At 41.6% G+C, this 23,286-nt stretch overlaps 1 protein-coding gene across 1 annotated transcript; it reads left to right on the forward strand.

The window, feature by feature from the left end:
• Positions 1-278: 278 nt before the first annotated feature.
• On the forward strand, positions 279-21,944 carry LOC119650332 (vitamin K-dependent gamma-carboxylase). The gene is made up of 5 exons (XM_038052987.1): positions 279-731; positions 10,326-10,572; positions 10,664-10,985; positions 11,049-11,395; positions 20,092-21,944. The coding sequence occupies exons 2-5, from the start codon at positions 10,341-10,343 to the stop codon at positions 21,384-21,386; spliced, it is 2,196 nt and encodes a 731-aa protein (XP_037908915.1). The 5' UTR covers positions 279-731; positions 10,326-10,340; the 3' UTR covers positions 21,387-21,944.
• The last annotated feature ends 1,342 nt before the right edge of the window (positions 21,945-23,286 follow it).

Below are 23,286 nucleotides of genomic sequence, written 5' to 3' on the forward strand. Positions count from 1 at the left end.
GTCTTACGTTTAGAGCTTCCAAGGTGACAAATATTAGCAAGTTGGCCAACAGGATTCATCTTTTTAACTTTCCAAACTTTTTTTTATTCCGTAACTAAATATTTTCTTCAAGATCTCTTTTTGCCTTAGCTCCACGGAAGTGGATTGGAAATCCAGCTCTGTCCAAATTCCATGAGAGTTCACTCTAAGGGGGGTGATAACTAAGCCCATACAGAATCGTTGCTGGACCAGCAGCCACAGCCAATTCACAGTGCATTCAATTACGGTTGGATAGTGCGCAAGAATGGAACCAGCGTGCTCCGGGACTTCTTCCTCGTTCCCAGCACGGCGGACAAGTTGGGGGTGTTGTTTTCGTGTATATAAAGCTTTCAGCTAGTGCAGATTCTGCTAGTCGCACTCACCGGAAAAGTAGATACAATTGAATTATTTCCTCCTCTCCTGTTGTGGAACATTACCCAGGAAGGTGTTATCCTACAGAATGTACGATTCGCTGGCAGAAGGACATGAGTAAATCCTGATTAGTGGCTTCGCGGTGTGCATTGTTTTATTGTGTAATAATTGTTGGGAACAGTCTATTCGGCTGAAGAAATTAAGGAAGTTGCAATCGTTGATTTGCCGGCAAAAGTTTGCATTGTGTTTGGAGTATTAGTGGTTATCGTTTAAGTGATGAAATTGACGAGTTAGAAGGTGATTCTTGGGAACAGTGACTTCATGATTAAATATTAAAAGCGGTGAGTAAGAAATTAAGAGTATTTTAGTCAAGTAGTATCACTTAGGAAAGAATAGATGTTGAAATCTTCAATAATAATCTGTATTCTGATGTTTAGTATATACTTATATTGTAGGTCCTTGCTTTGCTATACATATTCTCCTCATAAAACTCAACTGAATAGTGCAGCTCTCAATCAGAAGATAGATAAATGTTGAAGCTTGGATAAACAAATTGAATTCCTGACCTATATTTCCGTCGAAATTATTGGTGCTCATAAAAACCGCGATACAAACGAATATGTTTTGAGAGAAAACAAGTGCATATGCAGAAGTAATGCATAATATATGTATGTTCATTTAGCACGAATGCGAAAATAGTTAGGTGGTTAAAGTTAGTTCTTTGGCTTAGAATTTCAAAGGAGGAGTGAGGAATTTATTCTAGCATGCACTTTTACCAGTTTTATATATAATTGTTGAATCCTTTGTTTTTATATGATAAGTGGTTTCGTCTAGCAGCCGGTTAATTCAAAGGTGCTACCACTTTTGACGGCAGCCACTTAACTTATAAAGTTACGTGAACCTTAAGGGGATCATCCCGTGTGAAGGCCTTTTTTTTTGCTTTTTTTTGAAAAATTATTTTGGAGGACTGGATAAAGATAGAAACGTGATTTTTTCACCACATGTTTATTGATATCTCTAGTATATGTGATAAATTTCTTAGTTTGATATCGTGGCTGGTTTTCGGAATACGTGTCAATTTATGCACCTAACTCTAAAAAAAGATGTTTTTCTGCTGCCATGCTGGAGGGCGCTGTGTTCACCTGAGGAAAAAAACTAAACGGCATTTTAATGTGGACAATATTCTACGGTCCGCAAACTAGGATAATTAGAAAATATTAAAAGGTAAATTTTTGGTTGGCTTTTAAACTTAATTTTTTGGCTTTTGGTGTTTTTTTACGGTTTTTTATGAATAAAAAAAAAAAAAACGACCAGTCCGATTGCAATTATCCTAGTTTGCGGACCGTAGAAATATGTATTCAAGAAGTCGTGAAAATTTCAAAGAATTTGGTTGGATAGATTCGAGAAAAACGCATTTGAAAATTTAAATGTGATTATCAATAGTAAAATTTTAACTCACCATTAATCTACTATATCTGGTCTATGGAGAGCACCCTCCGTTTCTTCAAAAAAGTCTTGTAAGGCCGATTGTTGCTCTCTGGTTTCAATTTTGGCTCTTTTAGCGAGGTCAGTCGATCGTCGTTCGGACCGCCAAATTCGCGCTTCATTACGGCCGTTGACATAAACCTGACATATGTGACCAACTTGACATCCCATCCCCAGAATGCCATTAAATCCTTCATTGAAAATAATTACAGCCAGAAAAGTGGCTATTTCTACGACCTTGGCCCCAGAATGAAGGTGTTTAGGAGCGGAAGTCCAGATCAATGCATTTAACGACTCATTGTTATTCTGGGTCTCTGCTCCTAAACATCTGTTCAAGAGATCATCTCGTGAGAAATCTTCGTAGATTGGTTTGATGACTGTTTGAACTTCTTCAGTCAAAGGTGCCTTCTCGTGGTGGAAACTATCTAGTTCTCCTTTAGCTTCCGCTTTGCGCCATTTGCACCAACTGTCCTCGTCTGCTGGACAATTTTGATGTTGAGGATTTTCGTCTGAAGAGCATTTATGGAAGAAAGTTACCCAAATTTCTTGCTTCATTTCTTCTATCGAATTTGCGTGTCGAGGAATGGCTAGCCCATGTAGTGAGGTCGTTAATAACTTTATCAGTAAGTTTTCCAGCCCCTTTTCCATCAATATCTTTGTGATTCTTCTTTGCATTTCTAAGCCGCGTTCCCATTCTTTTCATGTCCTACGCATTTCTTTTTTGCTACCATGCATATTTTATTATTTGCAGAAATACCGGAAAAAACTCCTACAAAATCCAATATACAATATACAAAACTTGTCGCAATTGGAACATCCATGTTCATACTTGCTAAAAGTTTCTTTGCTGATGTTGATGCGAAGTCCTTTTTCTTCTCCGATAAGTATCGATTCCCATGAAATACTCGTTTTCTAGTGCGAGCATGACGTTGAACGTTAAGGCGATCTCCCTTCGTACGATCCATTTAAAAAAGCCACTGAACACACAAGCAGCACAATGCTTACAACAAAATATAACTGAGAATAGCTTGAAAGCCTTTCAGTGCTCATTCTAGACTGGATTATCCCTTTTATTCCAAACAACAAATAAGTTTAAACAATGGATTGGTTTTCCACCTTTTTATATTTATACCTGTGTTCAAATTTATAAGGCTCAGGTAAAAAACTAACAGGTAAAAAAAGATTCGATGCTCTTTCTCATCCAGTACTCTAGCCACGGCTGCAAACTCCTTACCTGTTTAACACTGTAATTTCTGAAGGACCCGGAATATCGGATAATCGCTTTGCCCACATATTCTCCACTATATATAGATACAATTCATGCAAAAAAAAATTGATTTCTCCAACCCAACACACGGGATGACCCCCTTAAGGGTGAATATTAAGCGTGAATTTTATTCAGTGCTAAATATTTATATGGCTAGAAGTTTCAAGGCTCCCCAACGCGAATTTCTCATCTCATCTTTTCTGAGAAACGAGATTTACCGAAAATTCTGAATTCGAATATATATGAATATGATATGGGTTGGAACAGATGAGAGCTCCTGGAGCAACAGTCTTTCGGGGCGAATGAAGAGAAGAAGCGTTTAACCGGTATTTTTTTTGACATTGAAAAAAATTTTTATTTGTGGTATTCTGGCTCTGATTACACTTATGAACCCAGTCCTGGTCTTCGCCATCGCTCCATCTTAGGCAGGATCTGCCTCGTCTTCTTTGTCTACCATAGACCTGCACACCGTAACCTATTGAGCCGCATTTTTTCCACAACCTGACGGTCATGGTATCGCTCATAGATTTCGTCGTTATGTAGGCGACGGATTTTTCTTTGCTAAGAGCCCAAGTCTCCGAGGAATACATGAGGACTGGCAAGATCATTGTCTTGTACAGTAAGAGCTTTGACCCCTCAACAACCGTGCGCGGATTTCATGATCCAGGCATCCCCTTGTCTTAGACCGTTCTTGATGTTGAATGGTCTCGAGAGTGATCCTGTTGCTTCTATCTGACCTCGCACATTGGTAAGGGTCAACCTAGTCACTCTTATCAATTTCGTTGGGACACCAAATTCTTTCATGGCCATGTACACTTTTACTTTAGCTACGTCATAGGCGGCCTTAAGGTCGATGAAAAGATGGTGCACCTGATATCCATATTCCAATAGTTTTTCCATCGCTTACCGCAGAGAGACAATCTGATCTGTGGCTGATTTGCCTGGAGTGAAGCCTCTTTGATATGGGCCAAAGATGTTCTGGGCGTATGGGGCTATCCGGCCTACCAAGATAGCGGAGAATATCTTAAAAATGGTACTCAGCAACGTGATACCTCTATAATTCCTGCGCTGCGTGATATCCCCCTGTTTATGTATGAGACAGATAATGCCCCGTTGCCAGTCGTCAGGCATTGATTCGCTGTCCCATACTTCGAGCATCAGTTGTTTGCATCCATGTTGACCCTAATACTTGACCATGGCTTCGTTAAAGCCTAGATGTTCATGTGGAGTAAAGCACCTCAAGAATTTTGTTTTCAAAAGTTCAATCACTGGCCGTCGTTTGTACAGTTTGGACCTCATTATTTGAATAAGCGATCCCTTCTCATTGGAGATGAAACCAATTCGTTATGTGTATGTTTTCTGTTTCCTAATACATTTTTTGCAGGTAAGATGGTTGCACTCACTCAAAATAAAAATTCCAATGAATACTTATAAGAGACAAATGAATCAACATAATATATTTAGATTATATTTAAAAATAGAATTCGGCCAATTTTTAAAAGCGGCGTATTTTCTGGATTCTTCAAAGACAACAGTTCATCATAAAAAAAAACAAATATTTTCAGGTGCCATGTCTCGAAATTTATCGTAATTTATGTTTTCAAATTTCTCGGCCCCACAGTTTGGCCTAAATTTGCTCCCTCCCTCCCTGATTTCAGCAGTAGCTGTCAGCTGTCGTCCACAAAAATTATCGGTTAAACCACCCGTGTCCTCGTCTGCACTGCCCTTATCAGTGAGGACACTCGAGTCAGAGGTGCTATGAACAATGGTGTTGATTCTATTGGAAAATCTTCATCATGCACTCTTTCCAGAAACTAAATGGCTTGGAAAACCATTACCTCTAACATCATTCAGTAGTCATGAAAGGGAGTTTAGTGTCATGCAAAAAAAAGGGGACTCAACGATTCCCCTGGAAGATGTTTTTCAGTATATGGATAGACTCTGAGGTATTAGTAAACTCAGATGAGCGCACTGATAAGGTGGTATGCCACCCTTTCATGATTGTTGCCAAAAACTTTATTAGTTTCGGATCAATGCGATAAAGACTTAGGACACCAATTAGCCAGGTATGCGGGACGCTGTCGAAAGCCTTGGCACAATCGATATAGTAATTAAAGAGATTTCTTTGACTTCTAGTTGCTTATCCTATAACTACCGAGTCGATAAAGGGTTGCTCCTTACAACCCCTTGATCCGACTCGGTAGCCCTTCTGCTCCTTGGACAGAATGTCGTTTGTCTCGTAGAAGGTTCTTGATAAATAGACGGAAAAAAGAACCACTTCGCGCAACCACTTTCATCAAAATTGCGACGTCCAGAATCGGAATTTGGCTGACTCCAATTCTCTCATTCCATGAACCACATCCTCCAAGTTGATCCACTTTTTCTACATGCAAAGGCTGCTTAACATGTTATTCTAGCTTCAATTCAAATAAAAGAGATTTCCAAGTATATGTACATATGCTGGCTGGTTTGGTTGGTATGTATTTGATATTTAGCTACTAAGTCGTGTTTTACGAGCACCAAAGGTTGAAATAACATGGAATAAATGTCGATTCGCTTCGGATCATCAGTAGCTATTTCGAAAAAAAAAAATATATGAAATAATCTTACTTGATTTTCAACAATCATGAATGTCGAAAAGGAAGGCCAACGTCGCAAGTCTGACAAGTTCTTTAGCGACATTTGACTCTGGGACAATGATGTCCAAAAGAAGTCCCTCAAAAAAGCGCGACTATAACAACGCTGGCTTATAGGAAGATTTACAAAAATTTCCTCTAAGCGGCACTAAGTGCAAAGCATTTAGGTTCGGACGATCCTACCTACTTAAAAACTAAAGGGGCGCTGGTGGTGGTCGCCGGTGGTAGGTTAATGGGCGAATTCGTTGGGAACTCCCCGCAACATCGAGCACGTATGCAGAACGTCTGCTTCTGCATGGTTTGAACCAGACTGTGCGAAATCCCCAGAACATTAAGTGAAGCCTTGAGGGATTTAGGAACAATACCTGTAGCTGACAATATTATGGGAACTAAAAGCACCCGCTCGAGATGCCAAATTTCTTTGGTTTCCCGAGCCGGTGGCTCATGGTACACCTTCTTCTCCACGTATTTCCGTTCGATGTTGCCGTTGTGGAAGATAGCAACATCAATCATATACGCGGAGCGATCCGTCTTGTCAACTAACAGTACACCAGGCTTGTTATGTAGAATATGGCAGTCAGAACTTGCCAGCCCCAGCTGTATGCAGAACTATCAAGTACTGCTTGGGGGTCATATCGATAAACCGGACATGTTCCCTTGACCAGCCCATGCTTGTATGCCAGGTTTTGATGGATAAATTTACATACAGCATTGCGCCTGGTGATGTATTGCACCGGTGCCATAACAGTACAGCCAGAAATGAGATGGTCCAACGTCTCTAACTCCGAACCACATATTCTGGACTGGTCGTTCTCCGACTTTTTATAAGCTAGGGTGGCAACCACGCCGTCCTAAATGACACACATAAACCCCTCCGTTTCAGCAAACAGCTCCCCAGCACACAGCCATTTGTTCGACAAATGCAAATCGATAAATGGCTGCCAAAAACAATTCACGTGTTTACCCTGCATTGACTTCGACCCCACCCTAAGGATTGAAAGATCGATCCTTCAAGTTAAGTGGAGTCAGCCAACAGTCTGCCTTAGAGATAGTCGCATGCAAGGGACTCGCCTGCTCTTTGCTGTAAAAATAAGCGCGCAGCATGTCGACTTGGCGATGATGTTGTGCCGTCACGCCAACTACGCTCCTACCTCCGATTTCACGAGGCAGGTTCATTTGCTCCACGGCAGAGTTTGGATGATGCATTCGAAATTTGGACATAATTGTCCGTATCCGCCGCTGGACGTTTTCCAAATCGATCTTCGACCACGGCAATATTCCGAATGCATAAGTCAGTGAAGTGATAGCGAATACATTCTACGTGCTTATTTTATTCTTCCCCGAGAGATGCGATTTGAGGACCAGCTTTACACGTCGCAGGAATTCGGACAGCAGAGCATCCTGCAGATCACCAACTCGAGCATGGGTTCCTTGCAGAATTCTTGAGTACTTGTAGAAGTCTGTCTCGCTCATAGCTTCGATGTGGAGGTCACCAACGCTATGTGTGGCATGCGGCTCGTGATGACCTTTGCGGATGGCTTGGATTCGACACTTGTATAATCGAAATTCCATCCGAATATCATGGCTGAACATGTCTGATATTCGCAACAGACTTCTAAGATGATCGTCAGTACCAGCATACAGCTTGATGTCACCTAAGTACATCAAGTATATCAATTCGCACGTAAGCCATATTTTATTGCAAAACCATGCCCTCTAGCATCATTCAGTAGCCATGAAAGGGGGTTCCTTTCCATACAAAATCAAAGGGAACTCAATGAATCCCCCTGGAAGATGCCCCTCCGTATACGGATGGGCTCTGTGGTATTAGCACCCTCAGATGTACGCACTGATAAGGTGGTATGCCCTTCCATGACTGTCGCCAAAAACTTTATTAATTTCGAAACAATGCAATACAGATATAGGATATTTATTAACCAGGTATGCGAGACGCTGTCAAAAGGCTTGACATAACCGATATAGCAACTGAAGAGGTTTCTTTGGCCTCTAGTTGCTTATCCTACAACTACGGAATCGATTATGAGTTGCTCTTTCCAACCCGTTGAACCAACTCGGCAGCCCTTCTGCTCCTCAGACAGAATGTTGTTCCACTAATAATAGACGTTATGAATTTGTAGAGGGTTGGTAAGCAAGTAATCGGTCTTGTGTCCGCGAGGTCCTGCACCGTGTCCTTCTTAGGGATAAGGCCGACTCATGACCTTATTTATACTGCGTGCGAACCGACTGTGTACGCTGGTAAATTTCTTATACCAGAAATTCTGCACCCGATCCAGACCTGGGCCCCTCCAGTTCTTCGAGCTGTTTATGGCTCGTCGAACTTCCTATTCGGTAACATCTTTGCAAAATTCATGCCAGGCGTATTTGCATGGCGGGTGCCTTCGGCGGGGATCTACTCAGCATGGTGGACGGGTAACCCCCCAAGTCCACCCCAATACTCTTTCGCTTCCGTCACCTTCCGACGCTTTGTTGTGATTCGTTGAAAGATCTAAAAAAGCTTCGCTGATTCCTCGCGTATGTTGCATTCTGGACACGTCTGGAATGACTGTCGCCATACCGTCGTAACCGACTGCATATGACAGAAATTTTCTGCCTTAGTGTGTCCAGAATTTCAACTACGGGTGTTTCACTGGGGATGGCACAGTTTCTGTAAACCCTCTACACTTTATTTCCCACCCGTCTGCTGGCATTGTCAGTGCTGATTTGAATCAGTCTAGCAATGTTCTGCCTTAGGGAGTTCCGCCGACGTTCCAGACGAATTTTCCATGGTGGATCTCTTGGGTGACTCAAACCAATAACGCGAAAGCGAATCTTCTGAACGTGCAATCTGATTATCGCAACTGCACCACAATACACAAGTAAGACATATCAGCACACAGTCGAAATGCAATCTCATCATTGATTTGAGATAGAATTCCCAGAGTTGCAGGAGATGCATAGAGCCTTGGAGTACCTGGTTTATACAAAGGATCCATTTCCGAGAATTGTATACACGATCTTTGGAATTCGTCCCGAACCTCAGCGGAAACCTCAGCTGGACGGTGGAGAAGAGTGCTTCGACAAGTACTGAAACTGTTGCCTGCAGTGCGTCGTGGTGTTATTGATGCCGCCCCCTCTGCCCCATCAACTCTCGGTCACCAGTGCTGGGATTGTGTCGCTTCGAGTTATAAAGCGGTACTGGTTTGCGACCTGCAGCACAGTTACGTGCGCGAATTGCGGGAAACGCTAGATATTATTATATAATTAAATTATTACCTCCTTCTTCCATTTTAAAGAACAGATTATGCACCATGCATCGTCCGAAAATTCCGGCTAACGTAAGACTTTGCTCTGATTGCTCTGTAAATTGATTTTTTCGGAGCAACATTGGCGAATATAATAGAACGTTTAATTGATCTTATTTGTAGCGACACCGAGTATGGCCCGAGTTAACATTGCACAAAATGCTTCTTTGAGCGACGAAAATCTTTGATTACCTGGTTCGATAGTCTATAATTTAAGCCTTTGTAGATCTGTTAATAGGCAGTGTTATAGGGAAACGGAAGTGGCAGTAGATACTTATTAAGGAGGGGCGGTAATTGTATTGTTCGCTATAGCATGCAGTGGAATCCACACTCCCAAGATGGCCGATGTCTGGGTCGTCCCGACGGTACTTGGTGCAGAATGGTAGAGAAGGAGTGCAGGGATCTCAGAAAATCGTGGAGTGACCTGATGCGCATTTAAGGCACCCCCACGAAGGGGTAAATGACAACTATATATAGATCGGTTAATGACTAACTACCGCCAGCAGCATTCTTGTCGGAATATATTACAAATAGCTTTAATTTCTGCACACCGCCTCTCGTAGTGCATATTATATATTGTACATACACATATTTTCCCAATTTAATATCAAAGGAAATAAATTTAAGTATAAATAAATATGTAATAATGATATAATAGATTTAATACAGCCTCATCATGTCAATTTTGTGTCGAGGATATATCAACCATTTGACTTATCGTTCTCCACCATTATATTGACTTATCTAATCATTACTTTTACTGTCAGAATGGGAATGAACTTTATCTCCATTGGATTTGATTAATTGGCCTTTGTCTGTCCTTCCCCAGGAAATTGATTTTGTCTATTTTTTGCTATCTTAATCAGGGCCTTATTTCAAGCTGCTAAATTGTTCTATTCTTGTTATTTAGAACTCTTAGCACTTCCTTATGCGAAGTAATCGAAGTTTAGGGATTTTCTCCTGTGTTCATGTGGTGGCTTCAGTATTCTTCTGTTAAGAGCATCATGTGCACGAAGAATTTACGCATTCTCTGCCTCTGAAATATGTTTTCAGATAGGTGATTTTAAGGAATAGTACAATCGACCTAGTAAAAGGCATGAGTTAGTTGTGCTGTGTCTTTTCTCAATGTTTCATTTTAAGTTAACCTTTGTATATTCATCAAAATATTTTGTATTCTGGATTTCTTTCCTCACCAAAGTGTTTGGTAAAAGACGAGGTAATATTTATAGTTTTTCTCATCGGTAGTTATACATTTCAACTATGGATCCAACGGAGGAACCACTCCCCTCTCTAGACAAAGAAAACCATCAACTTGGCTGTGAATCAACAAAAATATGCAAAAGAATAAGAATCTTCAAACAACGCCTTAAAAATGTCGTTACGGAATTCACAGGACATGACAGTGAAAATTTTAGTACCTTTGAAAATTTTACGAAATGGATGCATAAGCCGACGGATGCTGCGGCGTTAGGAATTTTTAGGATGCTTTACGGTAAATAAATTTGATCAACCCCTTTCCACGTTACTAAAGGAATACAAAGTTATTTTTAACTTGTAAACATTCTTTTCTTTTATTTTTTCAGGCTTTTGCATGTTAGTAGATATTCCAGAAGAACGTGGTGGTGGAAACCTAGATTTACGGTTTGGCGAACCAAAGCATTGCCACTTTCCGCTCTTCAACTTCATTAAGCCATTCCCATTGCCATTTATGGGTATTGCTTACTTTGTAATGTGGCTGGGAGCGCTTGGAATCATGTTGGGATACAAATTTCGAAGGTCGTGCTTAATGTTTTTGATTCCTTATGCATATGTATTCCTATTAGATAAGCCAGCGTGGAATAATCACAGCTACTTATATGGACTTTGTGCTTTATTATTACTTTTCACAGATGCCAATAGATATTGGTAAGAGTTGGATAATCCTATCCAAACTTTAACTACATAAACTCATCACTCTCTGTTCCTTAGTTCCCTAGATTGTCGTAAGCTACCTCAAGCCGAACAAAAGGTTCCGTACTGGAACTATTTCCTTATAAAGTTCCAGTTCTTCTTATTATACTTTTACGCTGGCTTGAAAAAGATGACCTTCGAATGGCTGTCGGGATACGCAATGACCAATCTTGGCTACCATTGGGTATTTACTCCATTCCGGCTATTTTTGAGTGTGGAATTGATTGAGCTACTTATAATTCATTGGTTCACTGCTGTTTTCGATTTGACTATAGCTTTTTGGCTCACCTACGAAAAGACTCGTTTGGCAGCTACACCGTTTGTAATAAGTTTTCATCTGATGAATTCAAGGCTTTTTACAATAGGTAAGTTCAATTATTTTATTATATTTACGTACGCAGTAGCGTTTATCAAATATTCTTAGTAGTAGCTTTAATTTATTATTCTTAGACGATAAGGGAGAGCCTAGTTTCAGGATCTAAAATAATTTGCGGTTGCTTCCCTAGCTAAGCTCGAACGTTATTAGTTTGGAAAGCAACACTGTTTTAACTAACCTTAAACTTTTCTACGCCTTTCTACAATAGAATAAAAATCCCTGTGATGCTTTTCGTGTAGTCTACATTTTTTCAATTTGTCAACTTTATATGCTGGCACAATTTGATTTTTTAACATATTGCGTTAGACAAAATTTTATTCAAATCGGTTCAGAGTTTTTCTATCCGACTTCTACTTCTTTATTTATCTTTTCTTTTTAATTTGAGGAAAATCTTTCATGGATAAGCATAGGGAATCAATCATACCTGTGTCGGAACCCTACCAGCTAAAAACTACCAATTCTCTACAATCTCTCCGCGGGACTGTCGTTCTGCTATTGCTTCACCCGGCTGCTTCAGTTCTAAATTGCATCTCCATGCACCCATTTAATTCCCAGAATTTTAGTTGCTTTTACTTTGACAGCATTTTTTCTACTACATTTTTGTTCAATATCAGCTTATTTCAGCAGCTGGTCTAAGCGTTTTACTGTTTTTATCACAGCAATCCACGCCGCGACCGGTGCCAGGATATCTTGTACATACTGCTTTACCCACCGTTAACTGGAACTCTAAATCCACCTCAACGTTGCTCTTTACGCTGAGCAGGTTAACATAGTCCGTATTTTTCGCTACGCCTTTAAGTGTGGAACAACATGGTAATTCACATGAATAAAATCAATAAAGATATTTTCTACACCAACCAGTCCCTTTTAGGAACTATGCCAATTCCCTTCGCAGTAACTGTCTATTGGGTCCACAAGCTTATGTGTCTTCCAGCCATTATTTGCCTGCATCTTTCCTATTTGCTACGAAAACATCGAACACGCTCAATTTTCTCGATTACACTCTATTGCCTCATACTATTCGAGTACAGACAAAGCACTTTATTGGCAATAACACCTTCCAGAATTATCGTCATCATCAACGGCGCAACAACCGTTATCCGGTCTAGGCCTGCCTTAATAAGGAACTCCAGACATCCCGGTTTTGCGCCGAGGTCCACCAATTCGATATCCCTAAAAGCTGTCTGGCGTCCTGGCCTACGCCATCACTCCATCTTAGGCAGGGTCTGCCTCGTCTTCTTTTCCTACCATAGATATTGCCCTTGTAGACTTTCCGGGTGGGATCATCTTCATCCATACGGATTAAGTGACCCGCCCACCGTAACCTATTGAGCCGGATTTTATCCACAACCGGACGGTCATGGTATCGCTCATAGATTTCGTCATTGTGTAGGCTGCCAGAATTATCCCTACAATAATATCCATCATTCTGGGCATCACACCCAATTTACTCGAAAACGACTAAACCTATTGTCACGAAATTTGCGTTGAACTTAGGGGGACTTCTAACACAAGTGAACGCATTTTCCTCTTTCAGAATATCGCTGTGTAAAATTTGATACGTTCTATTAGAAGTTTAATGCAAAATTGTTTATATAAGTACATGCATAATATTACATTACATTACCACAACCGGTAACCGGTCTAGACCTGCATTAATAAGGAACTCCAGACATCCCGGCTTTGTGCCGAGGTCCACCAAATCGATATCCCTAAAAGCTGTCTGGCGACCTGGCCTACGCCATTATTCCACCTCAGGCAGGGTCTGCCTCGCCTCCTTTTTCTACCATAGATATTGTCCCTACAGACAGAGCTGGATTATCCTCATTCATACGGATTAAGTGACCCGCCCACCGGAACCTGTTGAGCCGAATTTTATCCACAACCAGACGGTCATGGTATCGCTTAAAGATTTCGTCGTTATGTAGGCTACGGAATCGTTCATCCTCATATAGGGGGCCAAAAATTCTTCGGAGGATTCTTCTTTAGAACGCAGCCAAGAGTTCGCAATTTTTCGTATTAAGAACCCAGGTCTCCGAGGAATATAAGATAAAAGCTTTGACCCTATTATGAGCCGTTTTGAGCGAAATAGTTTTTGTAAGCTGAAATAGGCTCTGTTGGCTGACAACAACCGTGCGCGGATTTCATCGTTGTACCTATTATTGGTTGTGATTTTCGACCCTGGATAGGAACAATTTTCAAATGTCTCAAAGTTGTAGTCTCTCTATCTTGATTGTTTTCGTTTGATCAGTGTGATTTGATGTTAGACGTTCTTTGGTTTTTGGCGTTTCCAGCATTTGAAATAATATAACTTGTTTTTTCTATTCGCTGGTGTAGGATTTTTATTTTGCAAATACCGATATTTCGGCAACTACTTGTTTCCTTCATCAGTGCTAACAAGTCCACCATGTATTTCGTTTTGCCTTCATTCATGTGCAGCTCGAGACCTCGCGCAACTTGCTCGATCTGGATGAAGGCAAACTGTACATCTCGGGATGTTCTTCCCTTAATCTCAATATCATCAGCGAAGGCCAGTAGTTGGATGAACTTGAAGAGGATGGTGGCTCTTGCATTGACATCATCGAATCACTTTCTCCAGGACCAGGTGAAGGAGGATGCATAATAGGGCATCCCCTTGTCTTAGACCGTTGTCTATGCTGAATGGCCTTGAGCGTAATCCTGCCGCTTTTATCTGGCCTCGCACATTGGTCAGGGTCAGCCTAGTCAGTCTCATTAATTTCGCCGGGATACTGAATTCTCTCATGGTTGTGTACAGTTTTAACCTCACCATGCTATCATAGGCGGCCTTAGAGTCGATGAAAAGATGATGCAACTGATGTCCACATTCCAACAGGGTTTCCATCGCTTGCCACACAGAGAAAATCTGATCTGTTGCTTATTTGCCTGGAGTGAAGTCTTTTGGTATGGGCCGATGATATTCTGGGCGTATGGGGCTACCCGACCTAGTAAGATAGCGGAGAATATCTTATAAATGATACTCCGCAACGTGATACCTCTATAATTGCTATACTGCGTGATATCTCCCTTTTTATGTATGGGACAGATAATGTCTCGCTGGTACAAATTCTATGGAAGTGGAGCACTATCGCCGCTGATGTGGAGTATGGTAGTGGATGAACTCCTGGATGTGTTAACTAATACTGGAATACAAGTCCAGGGCTACGCGGACGACATTGTTCTAATCTGTAGGGGCAAATATGAAGATACCCTATGTGATAGAATCCAAACTGGATTAAGGGTTACTAGTGCCTGGTGCAGGAAGGTGGGACTGCGGATCAACCCAACCAAAACCACCATAGTACCATTCACTAGGAGGCGTAAGTAGGATCACCTGAAAGCCATAACTTACATGATATGGAGGTGAAACGAGAAACAGAGGTCAAATATTTGGGAATCACGCTAGACCAAAAATTACTCTGGAAGACACATGTCGGAAACACTTGTCGAAAAGCCACGAGGGCTCTGATGACTTGCAGATCCATAGCAGGAAAAAAATGGGGTTGCAGCCCGAAGATACTACTTTGGATATATACTGCAATAGTAAGACCAATGATTACCTATGGAGCGGTAATCTGGGCAGAAAGAACCCAACTCAGCACACAAGCCAGGGAATTACATAAGCTCCAAAGGCTGGCTTGCGTGTGTATCAGTGAGGCAATGAGGACATGCCCAACGGCATCCCTGGAGGCCCTTCTGGGATTAACCCCTCTCCATCTGCACATACAGATGCAGGCAAGGAGATCAATATTCAGGATGGCCGGTAGTATGAGTGAGGCGGGGAGCTGCCTAAATCGAAGAAAGATTGATATCCTTTCTAGGCGGTATCCCGAATTACTGATACCGAGGGACAACATGACAACGAGGTTTCACTTCGATAAGAAGTTTGAAACACGTTGGAGTAACAAGGCAAACTGGGAGAGCGTGGCTGCGACTTACGGCTTAAACCAGCAACTGATTACTTGGTACACTGACGGATCCCTCACAGCAGAGGGAGCGGATGCCGGTGTCATTGGTCCAAGGAAAATGTACTTTGAGCCAATGGGCAGATACGCTAGCATATTCCAGGCGGAAATTTACGCCATAGACAAATGTGCCTCCTTTAATCTGCAAAGGAACTACAGGGGGCAGAACATAGCTATTCTCACCGATAGCCAAGCAGCGATCAAGGCACTTAGGTCCAACCAAGTGAACTCTAAACTGGTATGGGAATGCCTTGAGAGATTGAATACACTCGGCTCGTCCAACAAGGTCCGGATACTTTGGGTTCCAGGCCATGCTGGGTGGGAAGGCAATGAGGCAGCGGATGAACTAGCCAAGAAGGGAGCAGGGATGCCTTTACACGGGCCAGAACCCTTCTGTGGAATCGGAAACGGTTTCATGGCTATGAATCTAAGAAACGAAGAGAAACGGTTGAGGGAACTATATTGGGCGGGCCTACCAGGGATGGAGCAGTCCAGGGTGCTTATTGGGGGATATGAACCCATGCGCACAAAGGATTGTTTAAACCTCACCAAAAAGAACCTCCGAATCATAGTGGGAATTCTCACTGGTCATTGTCGGCCGAACTATCACCGAGGGAAGTTAGGGATATCTACGGACACTGCCTGCAGGTTCTGTGAGGAGGAGGACGAAACCTCCTGGGACGAAACGTCCTGGGACAGTGTCCGGCACTTGTGCAAAGTAGGTCGATACATCTGGGAGAACACTTAATACCAGATGCAAAGCTGAAACTTCTGGAAGTGGGGAACATACTAAAGTTCCTAACGGTTACAGGCCTGCTTGAGATACTATGATCAACAGGTACACTATAACCAGTGAAAGGGGCACAATAGTTCTTCAAGGACGCGGTGCGACTTTCCCTTAACAGAATAATAATAATGTCTCGCTGCTGTCCCACACTTTGAGCATAAGCTGATGAACCGCTTGGTGTAACTGGTCGCCTCCATATTTAATCAATTCGGCTGTAATTCCTTCCTTCCTTCCTGGCGACTTATGGTTTTTAAGCCGATGAATTGCCCGGGCTGTTTCTTCCACGCTTGGCGGTGGCAGTATTTCTCCGTCGTCTTCAGTTGGCGGGACTTCCATCTCGCCGATGTTCTGGCTGATGAGCAGTTCATCAAATTACTCAACCCATCCCTCCAATATGCCTATTCTGTCGGAAATAAGACTCCTCTTTTATCTCGGCAGGATGAGCATCGATGTGTGGAAGGCTTCATCCTGCTGACTTGTTGGTAAAACTTCGGCGCCTGGTGCGGTTGCTCCCTGTACTTTTTAAGTACACCGATCTGTTGGTTTTCCCAGGCTTCCTTTTCCGTCTGTGAAGTCGGTTCTCCGCTCGACGGAGTTCTTGGTAGGTCTCTGCGCGTGCCCGCTTAGTTTGAGAATACAACATTACTCGGTATGCAGCATGCTTCCGTTCTATTCCTAGCTTACATTTATCGTCGAACCAGCCGTTACGACTTTTTTTGCGGCTGGGGCCAAGTATATTTGTGGCGTTTCAATGATAATGTTCTTCAGGTGATGATCATTTGTTGATGCTTCATCTCCAAGATTTCTGTTGACTCCGGTTAATGCGGCATCCATTTCTTCCTTATAGGTGTTACGGAGGGCTGTGTTGTGGAAGGCTTCAGTATTAACTCTCACCTGATTGTCAGAGGGAATTCTGGGTGGCGTTTTTATTCGAGCTCGGAGCACCAAGCCAATGAGAATCCGAGTCTATATTAGCCCCTCTATATGTTCAAACATTAATCAAGGCTGAGAGGTGGCGGCGTTCGATCAACACGTGGTCAATTTGGTTGAAAGTGGTCCCATCTGGAGAGGCCTATGTATATTTGTAATCCGCTTTCCGCGCAAAACAGGTACTTCCAACAACCATTTCGTGTGATGCTGATAATTGGATAATCCGCAGTCCGTTATCATTTGTATTATGATGTAAGCTATGGGAGCCAACGTATCGCCTGAATAAGGGCTCCTTCCCTACTTGACTGTTGAAATCTCGAAGTATGATTTTGATATCATACTTGGACTTCTAGCGTCCGCTCAACTGCCTCGTAGAAGGTATCCTTCTCCGACTTTGCAGCCTCCTCTGTAGGGGCGTGAATGTTAATGAGGCCTATATTTCCAAATTTACCTCGCCAGCGCAGAGTGCATAGCCGTTTGGCTGACTTAGAAACCTACTCCGGTACCATGGTTTACTGGATGGCCGCTATATTATATGGTGTAGCGACTCTTCTCCAGGAAACCGGTCGCTGTCCAACGCTTCTCCTGTAACGCTGTTACATCAGCCTTATATTGGAACAGGATATCGGCTAGCTGGTTGAGCTTCATCTCTGTACAGGGTCGTTGCCGGGTTCGTCGTTGTATAATCCGTCCAGTCCGAGGCTCCTGTTCTGGCTTCATAACTTCGGGTTTCCGTGTAGGGTTGTCAGCCCCACCCAACCCTCCACCTGGAGGTCTAGTTGTTACAATTTGTCTCGTTTTTAGGCGCGGGATACGCGCCTTCATCCTCCTCTGTTTGTAGCTTTTCGTTAAGAAAGAAAATCCCAGCGGTCACCACGTGGAGGTGGAGATAGGGTTTGGTAGTAGAGCTGTTAGTGTTGGTTCGGCAGGCGTTTCCCAGGTTTTATGCTCCATCGTGGGTACCAATCCCTGGGGCCTGAGATATATTCCAACGTGAATTCAGAACGCAGAAGATGCTTGATTTCAGTGCCTGAGAATTGCTGCCCAAAAGGTCAAATTGGGAGCTTTAGCTGACACAAATTTAACACCCGAAAATATTCTGCAATACAGGATTGAAGTCGAAGGAGTTATGAATCATAATCGAAAAGACGGTACCCTTAAGAAGCCGAAGTAAATAGAAAGATAAGAGTCACTAGGAAAAGGAAGGAGAAACGCCAATATTGATAGGAGCCGTAAATATTATACATTTTAATTCAGACCTTGGACGTAATAACAGACGATGGTCCCGGGTGGACAGAGAAAGGAGGGAAAGCTGGCTTCATTGGATAAGAATAGTATCAATATTCTTGACGGGAACTAACGAAGCTTTCAACTTACCGAAGGAAACAGGCAGAGAGACCGACATTCAATTACACAGTCTATGAAGTTTTACAGAAAACCTTCAATGATGAGCAAAGTGCTTTCTTCGCGGCTTCATGGTAAGCAAATTCTTGTTCTTCTTTATCCGCTGATGCCGAGCTGGTGGAGAAATTTATTTACCTGCCCGCAGCATTTCTCTTTCTATCCTACTTGGCCTTTTTAATGTATTCCTCGACCTACCTCTAATTTTGTACATCCCATTTCGACTTCATAGTATGAGAAATTATAAATATTTATTTTAGGTTATCAATTTAATTTAGCTTCTAAATTTAACCTCTAAATTCAGCAACAATAGAACCTCCTGAAACTGTAAATCCTATCTCGATGAGCGTTGATCCCTCCATTTTCTAATAGTTATCATCGCAATATTGTGTACATGCCCATGCCCGCGCGTAATTAGGTGCATTTCTACTTAACCGATTATTGTGCGTACTTGGGTGTTAAGCTGAAAACGAGGGGCCGGTGAACAAAAAGATGGAGTTTGGGGAATCTCTCGGATACTTAAAACTGTTTGTAATCGCCCTTGAAGGAAATTACCAACATGATTATCACCGCTATTGAGCCTCCATAAGACGTGGGAATCCCGGTTGCTTCCATTTCCACCACTAGCGCGCTTGACCCTAACTCATTGTGAAATTCATATATTAATAACGAGTGGCATTTTAGATTATTATAGCCGGAAGATGCCAGAGTGGAGCGCGAAATCCAACCATTAGCATCAGAGGTAGGCGAAACATAGATCGAAAATACGATCTGTTGTGCAACATCCCTCTCGATTGCATCATTCTTTGGATCGAGAATTTTCCGGCTTCTTGCGGTCAAGTCCTTTTTAAGGTTTTATTGGAAACGACCGCTTACACGTAAAAGATGGGTGCAAAACTTTGTTTCACCGAATATAGTCATGTGGGGTATTAAATGAACAGCCTCGATTAGTGATTTTGGAATCAGGTCTTAGTTTTGATATTGGATGTAAATAGAAGGGCTACGGTGTCCGAAAAGGGTCAATTAATTCAAGAACCCGTTTTCAGAAAAAAGTCTGAAAAAAGTTTTAGTGGTCCATGCACATGGTATCTAAGTCTTAAAATATCGTACGTTAGGATATTTTCTCAAATAAAATTAATAATAGTATATGATCATTTTTGAAAATTTATTGCGAACCCTGCTTAAGTTCATTCTAGATCCGTAAAATTAAGCTAAGTTATATAGGTTTTAATATAAAGCATTATGTTAGAAGTTTTGGTGGAAATCCTAACATAATTAAAAATGTTTTAGTAGGGAAAAGTTGCCCCTTACGTGTGAAATTACTGCTTCCTAAGAATTAAAATGTAACTATCACATCGAATTAAATATATATAAGTGTTTGCTTTGGAAATTGCTCTGAACGTCAAGTGTAAGCAAGAATATATTTAGATAGTTTTGTTATCGATCGTTGCATTAATGCCCTCGATAACTAGGCTCCTTCCAACATTCCGAATATTTTATTGTAGCTTATTTCCGTATTATTTTTGTCCTTCAATGATTAACTAAGCATTTTGAATAAAAATAATCTTGTTATGTTTCTTTCAGGCATGTTCCCTTGGTTGTGTTTATGTGAATTGCACTTGTTTTATAATCTGAGCTGGCCCCGAGAAATTCGTACCAGGCTGAAGTCCCTATTAGCCACGCAAGAACAACGAAAAGAAACAGATTCAAAATCAAGTGCAGTTACTAACACGAATTCTTCTGAGACTTCACTGAAGAAGGAAGAAGTTTTTGGGGATCAAATATCGGATTCTTCTAACGCTTCAACAATGAAAGAAGAAACTTCTAAGAAAGAAAGATCAAATTCTGAAAACACCTCACCAATGAAAAAGAAGGCTTGCAAAGACCAAACTTCCAAAAGATCATTCGTGGATTCTTTTCGCGTCATACTTATTCTCTCTTATTGTGCCATTCAGTTATTCCTGCCATACTCGCATTTCATTACCAAAGGATATAATAACTGGACAAACGGAGCCTATGGTTATTCCTGGGACATGATGGTCCATGCCTATGATACGCTATCAGCTTCTGTGAAGATTGTAGACAACAATAATGGAAGAGTGCATTATTTGGAGCCTTATGCTTTTACGGAATATGACAGGTGGACAAAACATGCCGATATGGCGAAGCAGTATGCGAAATGCGTAGAACGAAACCTGATCAAGGATTTCGAGGAGAATCCCAAAACTCTTTTGACATCGAAAAATTTTTCCATCTATTTTGATATTTGGTGTTCGATGAATGGACGTTTTCAGCAACGAGTTTTTGATCCTCGCGTTGATTTACTGAAGGCTAAGTGGTCGCCTTTTGAGCAGACTGAATGGGTCTTACCTGTCATTAAGGAATTAAATAATATGCGTCCAATCTTAGGAACTATAACACGCGATGTTCTGTCATGGAGTAACCATTCAGATTGTTTATTTATAGCCGACTATCCTGGATTAACGTTGGAGAACTTCATCTCACCAGATTTGACGAACGTCACAATGACTGTGCTCCAAGGTGCAGTTCATTATGAAGTGATTGGTGACGACCAGGAGTCAAGCTGTCCTCTGTCGATAGGACCTGGACAACGGTTAAATATCTCCCCAGGGGAATTACATCGAGTAGTAACGGTTAGTAAAACACCTTCCTGCTATATGTACACATTCCTCAACCAAACTATGGCTGACATGGGAATTACGTTGCATACATCAACGAACAAGCGAATCCTTCCCCTGTGGGAAGAATTTCTACATCGAGCGCATAATTATAAATCTTTTTTCTATCATGTGGGGAACTCATTTTTATTCCTAGTTTATGGGGTTCCTATGCCTCTGCGAATACGTGAACGCATGTGAATGCCTTACAGAGGGAGAGGGCTGAATCGGGTGTGGCAAGTTGACGCTGTGGTCATCTAGCCTTAAATGGATATAATCTATTTATTTGGGAGTACAAGCCCAGAAACCATATATATCCTTTATGTGTCTAGATAGGTTTCAAAGGAGGGCTGCCTCCGTTATCAGTTCGGAGACATGAAATAAGCACAGTTATAAGTTACAAAGAATTCGTTGCACTCAATTAATTCATTTACTCCAACACTTAATCTGCTTGATTGACATTATCGTAATTTCGAGTTTCCTAGACTCGATTGTTGTCTAATTATAACGAATAACTTATCAATAAAATGTCATAATTAGTTGCAAATAATTCATTTCATTTAACTTAATACAAAACTTTCGAAAAAGGAATTGTGCGGTTCAGTTGTGGAGCAGTCAAGAAATGAGAATTAATTTTATTTTTAAAATTGAACGATCGTGATTGCTTTTAAATTAAGTGTTTGTCTGATGTACTTATTGACTTGTTTTTACATAGGGTAGCCTCAAAATATTTATTGAATAAAAATTATTTTAAAATGGTATTTGGTTGGTGTGTTATTGATTTGTTTGAGAGATCCTAGTAACCTAAATATGTTGCAGGGTTTTCAAATTATTTAACGAAGCATAGATGGTATGCCTAAACCTTCACAATTGGTATGCATGGCCTGATAACCACATGAAGATGATAATTGGACCGTGAACTATGAGATGTGAAGCCAAAAGTCAAAAACTTCTCTCGGGAGTTATTCTACTTCTTCCTCCCCTCAACGAACTACAACACTAAGAGCTCAAGTGCGCTTGGAATGGAGCTAGAAAGAAGATTATTTGTACATCAAAGTGACCCAAAGCTAAGAAGGGGAAAAAGAATTACTAATCGTTACCTTTTCTCACTGAAGAGTTAACAATAAACTTGAATGGGTGGATTGAGCATGTAAGCCCTACATGAGATAAAATTGCCTCATGTAATTAGGCCTGGTGAGAAGGAACAGAAAAGAAGGCATTCCACCCGGGCCCGAAGTTTTTTCTCTGAGGCTCGGAATAGAAATTTCAATGAAAAAAAGGATAATTGGAAGCTCCGCGCAATTCCCACCCCGCGCCCAATTCTTCCCACATTGTTTTCACCCCTGATACGGAGTTTCTCTCAACTACTCTGGATGTAACACATATATACTAAGTGTTATATGCTATCATCTATCATACAAAAATGCCTTGACAAATGGATTCAACATTGCTCTGTTCAATTCTGGAATGCCTAATCCTTGTTCAACTTTGAGCTCTTCTAAACGAAAGAAAACTTATAAGAAGGAAGGCGCTTATTACGGGTTCCAAACCAAACAAAGGATAATAATATGGTTGCCATTTACCGCTTGGTGGTGCATAGCGGATCAACCACACCTATGCGCAAGTTCTCTTATGGGACCCATTCGTCGGCCATCTTGTGAGAGTGGATTCCACTGAACGGCATAGCCAGCAATACAATTGTCGTCACTCCTTAATGTGGGAACTACCTACTGCCACTTCTGCTTTCGGATCGCATCGCGTACGGGTGCCAAGCATGTCCGCCGACAAAGGCCTCTATTTGAAATAGTATCAGGTCAACGTATCCAAATGATGCAACAAAGGCAGGTATTGACGAAGGCTTGAAATTTTCGAGTGACAGTTGTGCTACTCTCACATAGCAACACAGAAAAAACACTAGCATAGAAGAGTCTCAACTTGATTTTGGGGTTGAGATAACTGTATTCCCAGACAAGGCAGTGAAAGCGGATCTAGTGCTGTTAATACGGATGTCGATTCAGCTTTGAATGAGTACCTGACCCAAATCAGGGTAATAATTCCGGACGAGCGCAATGCTGACCACATTGCCTCTTACAGTGTATTG

This window comes from Hermetia illucens, chromosome 2 (assembly GCF_905115235.1).
Source record: "Hermetia illucens chromosome 2, iHerIll2.2.curated.20191125, whole genome shotgun sequence".
Classification (NCBI taxonomy): Eukaryota; Metazoa; Arthropoda; class Insecta; order Diptera; family Stratiomyidae; genus Hermetia; species Hermetia illucens.